This window comes from Bidens hawaiensis, unplaced genomic scaffold (genome assembly GCF_021521415.1).
Source record: "Bidens hawaiensis isolate Kalapana, Puna unplaced genomic scaffold, B.hawaiensis_p1.1 tig00030876_1, whole genome shotgun sequence".
NCBI classification, from domain to species: domain Eukaryota; kingdom Viridiplantae; phylum Streptophyta; class Magnoliopsida; order Asterales; family Asteraceae; genus Bidens; species Bidens hawaiensis.
In genome coordinates, this window is record NW_027495178.1 from 191,468 (window position 1) to 200,125 (window position 8,658).

Below are 8,658 nucleotides of genomic sequence, written 5' to 3' on the forward strand. Positions count from 1 at the left end.
ATGATAATCGGGGGGGGGGGGGGGGGGGGCGTTTGGATGCAATCCGTAGTTGTCGATGTCCTTATGTATTAAGAAATAGTAATTGATAAAGTCAAAGAAAAAAAATATACGATTAGCTTTTCAAAGTGACCATGCAAAAAATATTTGATGTATGATAAATTGTATTGGTAAATCATTATTATGAATGCGCACAACCCATTTCATATTGGGTCCATAGGCTAGCTAGCAATTATTCGTTGTATTGTGCCAAGAAGTACTTTAACTACATACGTATGAAATGTTAGGATTCCTTAGCTATTATTTATGGAGTTATATAGTTTACGATGTTTGTGTTAGTTACACGTTAATCATTTTGAATAAAGGTGTTATACATGGAATGCGAGATTAGGGCTACATTGACAACAAACCGATTATCAATAGATCTTTCGTACCAAACGCGTACTTTGAACCCTGAATTCTTGCCTATTCTACAACGACCAATGCTTTTTAACATTCCAAGCTATATGTTCACCATAGGGCCATAGGCATACGATTGCAACACAGTTTGAGCTATTTTATTCCAACAATATTTTTACATTCCAACACATTTGGTGCATTAAAATCCCTTTGCATTCGTTTAGTTTGCTTAATCTATTAAGGTAACTTTTAAATTATGTTTTAGCATCAATAGCACGTCATAAAATTATATCATTCCTAACGTCATGTGATAATTTTCAGATAATATGTGAAATTGTTTTGCATTGTACTATGTATTGTACTATGTGTTCTTGCCTTCTTGGAAGAGATACAAATCTATAAATGACATGACAAACTAGATACATGAAAATAAAGATTATATACGAAATACTTTATTGTGTTTCATGATTTTTTATGAGTTTAAAAGACGTTATTTAAAATCTAAAACAAATACTCGTATGTCTATAAGGTTATAATTTATTTTAGCAAGTACACCAATCTAAGTCACAACAATTTGACTGGTGCGGACCTACTACATAGAGAGAGGGTGACCGCCCACCTAAAATTTTTTTATTGTTATTCTTAGAGATGGTCAAAAAAACCGGTTGGGGAACCGGTTTGCCGGTTTAAACCGGAAACCGGTTTTTACGAAAACCGGTTTTTTAAAAACCGGTTTGACCGGTTTACAAACCGCCGGTTCGTATTTCGGTTACAAGTTTTAGATCCAAAACCGGTTAACGAACCGGTTAATGGAAAAACCGGTTTTTTTTAAAACCGGTTATTATGAAAAAAACCGGTTATTAACCGGTTATTTTAAAAAAAAAACCGGTTAACCGGTTATTAACCGGTTCTAACCGGTTTCTAAACCGGTCCTAACCGGTTAGACCGGTTAGGGTTTCGACATACAAAAACCGGTTATTAACCGGTCCGGTTATTAACCGAACCGGTTTTTTTCCGGGCCAAAAAAAACCGGTCCGGTTAATAACCGAACCGGTTTTTTTAAAAAAACCGATTTGTGCACCTCTAGTTATTCTTGTGCAAATATAACAGCCGCCCCTCTTAAAGTGTTTAGCGCCTTTATCAAACCCCGCTAAAAAAATTCTTAGGTACGCCAATGTATTTGGCACCATCTCATCGCTGGCATTTCATACGTGCTCGGCATCATTTTCATCAGCATTTCGCTGAACACCTTGAGTGCACATTCTTTCACTCAGCACCTTTTGTGCATCTTTTATTAATGTTTCCAGCCAAACCAGAAACATTAATCAGGTGACAAGAATCATTACTTACACAAGAATCATTATTACATATTAAAAACACAAACTATGGTTTAAATTTGCTTATTAATTTTTAAAACAATAAGTTTTAAACAACAGGCCTAACAAAACATTAATCAGATAACAACATATTATCAATCCAGAACACAATCCCAATTCTTAAAACATTAACACATCCTATATTTGGAACCACTATTCAACTGACAATAAATCCCTTCAAACTCCTCCATCACTTTCACCACCATCCCGGACTTGTTCTTCGCCACCAGCATCTTCACCATCGCCACCACCTGCCGTTGTAACTTACCTTTCTCCACCACCTCTTTTATCACCCTCCCTTTCACACTCTCCTCCACAAATGAATCCTCCATCAAATCCTTCAGCATCTCGTTACAATTCAGCAACTTCAACAACCTTTTCGCGTCCCTATAGTTAAAACGTTTTAAGCGGGTTATGGATAGTGTAAATTGTATCGACAGTTGTAATCATGGGTTTTAAAAATCCAGACTAGGCGCCGATTAATCCCGATTAAACCATGATTAATCGCTAGTCCCACCCTACCGCCCGACTAGCGACTAATGGTTTCGACAACACTAGTTGTAATTGTAATTAGGACTTTACAAGGAAAGAGCGTTAAGGGGTGAGCAATAACCGAACCGTTAACTGAACCAAAATTAACAGGTAATCGAATTAACCGAAAATCGGTTTTCAGTTATTTTTTGTACCCTCGAACCAAGCCATTCATATTTTCATTTTATACCTTCATTTCATGTATTTCTAAGTAAAAATTTTAGCCTAAGCTTAATTTTGGTTATTAACCAAAATTAACCAAACCAACTGAAAACCGAAAAATTAACCGAATAAATCAAACCGATTAACCGGAAACCGATTGGTTAACTTGGTTGAGGCTAATAACCAAAGTACCAAACCGAATCGTGCACACCACTTATTTAAATAGTATACCCGGGCTAGCTCACTTGGAAGCATGGTTGTAAAAATCCTGCCTAGGCTCCGATTAATCCCCGATTAATCGCTAGTCGGTACCCCACCGACCAGTCGCCGATTAAACGTTGTTTGGTCAAAATCGGTTAAAATTGAAAGCTTTATATATGTATATTTGAAAAATTACATATAGATAATTCCAATTAAATTAATCCTGACTAACAGCGGCGGCTCAGAGGTTGTGCGAGCCGCACCATCGGCCGGGGCACAAACTTTTTTATACATATTACATATATATGTTTTTTGGTGTTAAAATAAGGTGATTTGCAATGGTTTAAATTACATGCTCAGAATGTGGTTTCTGCTTATAATAGATCGGTCGATAAAAGTTTTATCCATGTAGATTAGCGAATAAAAAATTTTCGGTAAGGCCAACGGGCCCTTTTATTTTGGCTCGGCTGAGGTATTTAAATTCTCGGAGACGTCCCTGCTGACTAATATCTATTAATCCCGATTCATCGTTATTTCCAACCCCACCGCCCGACTAACTACGCATAGCTATGAGGTTATTGTCTCTTAATAAGAGTTCCTAGCTCTAACATTATAATAATAATAACATTATGTCTGTCTAATATAATATACCTATAAATGGCATCCAGCGAATTACTGCACAGTGCGGCGTCGACGAGTGCTGCCGCGTATCCGGTGGCGGCGTTGGTGCGGTGGGTGTGGAGGCGAGATTGAGATGGGATTGATTGATATTGAATATTATGTGGGATGTGTTTGTGGTGAGATTGGGGTGTTGGTTTGGTTGAGATTGAAGTGGTGGGTTTTCCGGCAACGGTGGCGGAGTGAAGAAGTGGTGGTTTGAGGTGGTGGAAGTAATGGGGTTTGGGGGGTATTTTGGGAATGTTTGGAATAGAGGTTGATATGGTAGTCTCCATTGTGATAATGGTTGTTGTTACGGTGGTCGGAAGTCGATAATGGATTTTTTTAAAAATATTTTTATTATTTACTCTTTTTTTCTGGAGGAGTATGTTATTGTTAATGTCACGTGTGGACTTCGTCACGTCTTCAAAAATCAAAATAGAGAATTGAGTCAGTCATTGACCAAAATAATTCTTAAAATAAATAGAAATGGAATGATTCCTTTTGTAATTGGCATAACCCGTCATGTTTTCACACGCAACCTGTTAGTCTGTGCGTAGACATGTAGCGGAAGGTCTACAAAATAAGACGATTTTTAACACGTGGAAAACATGGACGGTATGTAACCCCGTCCTCCAATCATTGATTGCCACGTCATCATCATCATTACACAACTCGGCGACAAATTCCCGTCGCCCCCCCCCCCCCCCCAACTTATCGCCCCAGGGGTGGTGTTCATGCCACATATTGCCCAATATCGCCCCAGTTTATAACACACTACACATTGTTTTGGGCATCAAACGGGATGTTAGATAGGTCATGTAAAAATGAATTGGAAAAAACGAAATTCTAACATGTGTAGACATGTAGCGGAGCCTAGATGACATGGCAATGAAAATTGGAAAAGCTAAGGAGGTGTATGGTTTTCCGACTACTTACTAGTTTGTAAGTTTGTTCGTCAGCGTTTGTGGTTTAAATGAGCTTAATTAACCGCCTGACTTATTAGGCGTCTTTGGAAACTGTCAACACTAGAAGAATGTCTTATCATCAACGTATGGGATAAGAAAACTTAGTTAAAATGAAAAAAAACCACAACAAGTTGTTAAAAGTATATCATAATGCCTATAAAATTTCACACTATTGCAACAACTAATAACACAAAATGTCGCATCTTCATATAACCACATAAAAAAGAAAGATCCAAAATGTTACGTTTTGTATCTTTTGGTTCCTTGAACTTGTCTGGAACCAGACTTGTATGCAATGCATCCACAAATTCAAATCGTCAATAACTTTATAAATAATGATCTTACAAAAACTTATAATCACGACTTATTCAGTCGTCCATACAACCCATTAAAAACTTAAGTTGATATACTGTTTATATGAGTTAGATTATATTAATCAACAATAACTTTGAGGAAACTGACAAATGATATTCATCTCATTGCTCTGTGGTGCATTTAGCGAGCAAGATATGACCTTATATCAATGGCAGTACTATTTGTCCTCACAATAGTGTGGATTGTGGATGAAGTAGGCTTCCTTTGGATTATCAATCGAGGAGGGTTCTCTTGCATATAGATTGGAATACGTAGGAACGTAGCTTCGCTTCGATTTTGTAACCTAGCATGTTTGTCGGTCTCTAGGTGTTTGGTGTATTCTGTGTTCATTGTGTTTGTCTAGCTACTTGCTAGCGTTTGTCATAAACAAAATCGCTGTCATTCCAAAAGAAAGATAACTAGCACAAATATGATCATGAAGCAGTGTTTTACATGTTTAATAGGAAAGAGGAAAATAGTGAGTAGAAATGTATAATATTGTTATGAATCTTATGGGCCCAACCTAACAGCCCGTACAAGAAGCCCAACAAGAAAAAAAACGAGTCCAATGAGTCGTTTTGTGGCATTCTTGAAATTTGAATGTCCCAAAAAGCAACATAATATTGGTTTAAGAAGCTAGAAGAAATAGGAAAAAGAATAAAATAAAACAGAAGATTAATTTAATTGAAGCCAATACTTGTGGATGGCAAAATTTCATTTTTTAATTATTATTTATGGCTTTGCGTCATAGTCATTCGATATTTTAATCAACTGATTCTGGAACACTTGTCCCCTTTTCATAACGTAACGTCCTCCATATATATTTCTTGTCGTTATATTATATGGTCTTTTTTCACCTTTTATCTTTAGCTTACCATCATTAATAATATATATAATATATATAAATGAAAACATAAAAATCCTACGTGTCGCGATGTGGTCGCTCCCTCTTTTTTTAAAGTCACCAGATTTGCTTGATTTTTAAATGTAGACTTCTCATGCATTTGACCTGAATTCATGGGTATAAGTCTTACCAAACCCAGATATTTCTTAAACGGGTTATAACATCTCATTAAATTAAATATTATTCTCACCAAATTATTGATGTAAAAATCCTATAAAATAGGATATAATAAAAAATAATATTTTATTTATTTTCAAAAGATATATATATTATTCAAATTAAAAAACCAATTTGATAGTAAAAAAAATAAACGGGTCTTGGGTTTCATCAAACCATAAGTATATTATTAACTTTCATAAATATTATTTATAATTAAAAAACCAATTTTATAGTAAAAAAATAAATGGATCTTGGGTCTTATCAGAACCATATAGCTTTTAAATCGGGTTATAACATCTCATTTATTTGTGAAATAATTTTTCATCTAACAATAAGTATATTATTAACTTTCATACAATAAAAAAAATATAAATTCAAAAAATAAATAAATATTAAAACAAACAATATAAAACAACCCCGTAATACGGGGAATCAAAACTAGTTAATAAATAAATATATATATAAAAAAATAAATAGTATGAAAAGATAGGATCTTGATCTTGCAATATCAGGCATTTGCCTAGTTTATTCCAAGTGTATTTTCCTTTCTAGACTTGGAGAAAACGATGTCGCGATATTTCTGTTTCGGAAATGGTTAGCAAACATTTAAAATAATATTTACATTATGTTGAAAACATTGAAAAGTGTGTATTTACATATGAGAAAACGTTGAAAACGCTAAACTAACTGTTTTATTGAGTAGAATGCCTTTCGTTGTGGATTATCAACCTATCCTTAGTACCAAAATGGGTTTAGTATCCGTGTAACAATTTCCGTTATGGGGCTTACATATACTTATCATTTTTGTTATAACGGAAATTGAGTAGAATTTTTATTCAAAAGATAATAATTAGCCTATTTTGAAATAAACAACTCGCACACACTTCTTTCCTAAAAAAGATCTTAATATTTTGGTATTATCAACACAAAAATAACTTTTGGATATCTACATAATCTGTTAGATTGAATTTTTTCAGGTTTTCAAAATGTTTGAAATTTTAGTTTTCAACAATTTATATTATTGCTTTATTACTACCTTATATTTTACATATTCACACAAAACATGAACCTAGCTATGTATCTTAATACATTATACAATGAAAACTTATTTATAAAGAAACAAATCTAAACCTATATGCATTAATAGGGTCTTTTTTATTCACCCTGGTTAGTAAACGTACCGCAAAATGCAGTTTGCATACATCATAGAGATGGTTGTGTCCTTGTTCATAATGTGGTGTACTATTCCTGACCTGACAAAAACTATATAAAGGCCCCATAAATGCATGCACTTGATTAATCCAACGTCACTCTTAGGGGGTGTTTGGTAGAGGGAATTGAGGGGTGAGAAATGGAATTGGAAAGAATTCTCTTGTTTGTTTATGAAAGAAAGAGGTGAGAAATGGAAATAAACCATTTCCATTTCTCTGATTTTGTTTCTCTAAAAAAAGCGGAGAATTGGATTTCTCGACGTTCATTTCTCTCATTTTCCTCCTTTTCCTTTCAAACTCTTTCTTCTGCAAATGAAAGGCTCTCTCGACGTTCATCTCTTCCGATGACGGTCGTTGCCGGCTTCCATTTTTGAATCCTAGGCAACAGAGATGACGGAGGTAAGATGGTGATGTTTCATTGGACTTCTAAATCTGCTTTCTCCATCGATGATTGCCGTTGCCGGGTTTCGTTTTGGAGCTCTAATCAACGGCGGTGGTGGTCTCGGGTAAGCAGTTAGTTCTTAGTTTTGCCTTTTTTTCTTTGATTTGTTTGTTGATATTTAAAAGACATTTCTAGGGTTTATGGACTCGCTGATGATTTTGTTTGCAAGGTCGCGGACCTGGTTTCGGTGGACATTCACCTTCAAATCTGTTATTGTGGATATGGATCACGTAATGGTAACCAACTCTGTTGAATCAAACTGATAAGATGGTTAGTGTTTGTAGTTTTATATTGGTTTTCGTTTTTACTTTGGGATTTGATCGAACAGGTGACGGGGCAAGTTCTAATTTGGCGAATGTGTGTATTTGTTGGAGTTTCTCTTATTACGTACTGAAATGATGAGATTAATCTCATTATAGTGCTGATTTTTGGATGTTTATGGATTCAATGGTGGTCGTATCCGTTTGCTTTGGGTACTTTAAGGGGCGTTTATGTGGTTGCTTCCGCGGTATGGCTATTTTTGGCCTTTTTAAGTGTTTCTACACTTTGTTTCCACCTATGCACGAGATTACTTGATGGTCCGTTTCTTGAAAACGTTTTCGGTTTGTTGTGATGATGAACCTGGCCTCATCTGAGCTTCATCATAGTGGTAGACAATGGCCTTCGAAACATAGATTTGGGTTAATTTGATTAGATAAATTGGTTTGTGGATGTGATGATGATTCAGTCTTTGGCGTGTCGACTTTTATTGTACTCATGATATGGTTCTGAGCCTTTTTTTATTACACCTTTCGACAGTAATTTTGCGGCTATGATGATACTTTGTTAGCGACTTGGCTTTGTTGTATATGGTTTATTAATTGTTGTGCAAGTTGTGTACAAACAAATGATATGTTGTTTGTTAAGTCCATTGTTTATATATTATTTTTAAGTTTGGTTGTCACTCACTCACGATTGTACCATCTCTTCACATTGGTGCTTAAACAGTTATATGGAGTGCATTGTTGTTTGTACTTATTTCGTTGTATTCTTTGGCTTACACGTTCATTTACATGTACAACCGACGAGAATTTTGACTGTCATGATGATCTGAGTATGGAATTATTTGATAAACGGTTATGATGATCATGTTTCCGTCGTCTGAAACTCCATAGCTTTCGTATGTATCAGTTAGTTTTGACTCTTGAAAGTTTGATGAACATCAGTTTTATCATTGATGTGACTGTGATGATGATGTGCCTGTATCTGTGTATCTGTTTGATAGTCATTCATTTAACATTGGGATCAATATCCTATT

General features: G+C 35.1%; 1 protein-coding gene across 1 annotated transcript; it reads right to left on the reverse strand.

Moving 5' to 3' along the window:
- Positions 1–1,900: 1,900 nt before the first annotated feature.
- Positions 1,901–3,619, reverse strand: LOC143581337 (uncharacterized). The gene is made up of 2 exons (XM_077064157.1): positions 3,318–3,619; positions 1,901–2,159 (listed from the first exon to the last, which is right to left on the reverse strand). Exons 1-2 carry the CDS (start codon positions 3,617–3,619, stop codon positions 1,901–1,903), a joined length of 561 nt encoding a protein of 186 aa, XP_076920272.1.
- Positions 3,620–8,658: the final 5,039 nt, after the last annotated feature.

Excerpts from the sequence above, each read along its gene's own strand:
- LOC143581337 (XM_077064157.1), bottom strand. The coding sequence starts at position 3,619 with ATGGAGACTACCATATCAACCTCTATTCCAAACATTCCCAAAATACCC. Across the intron at positions 2,160-3,317 it reads TCGCTGGATGCCATTTATAG|GGACGCGAAAAGGTTGTTGA; the intron begins GTATATTATATT and ends TTTTAACTATAG.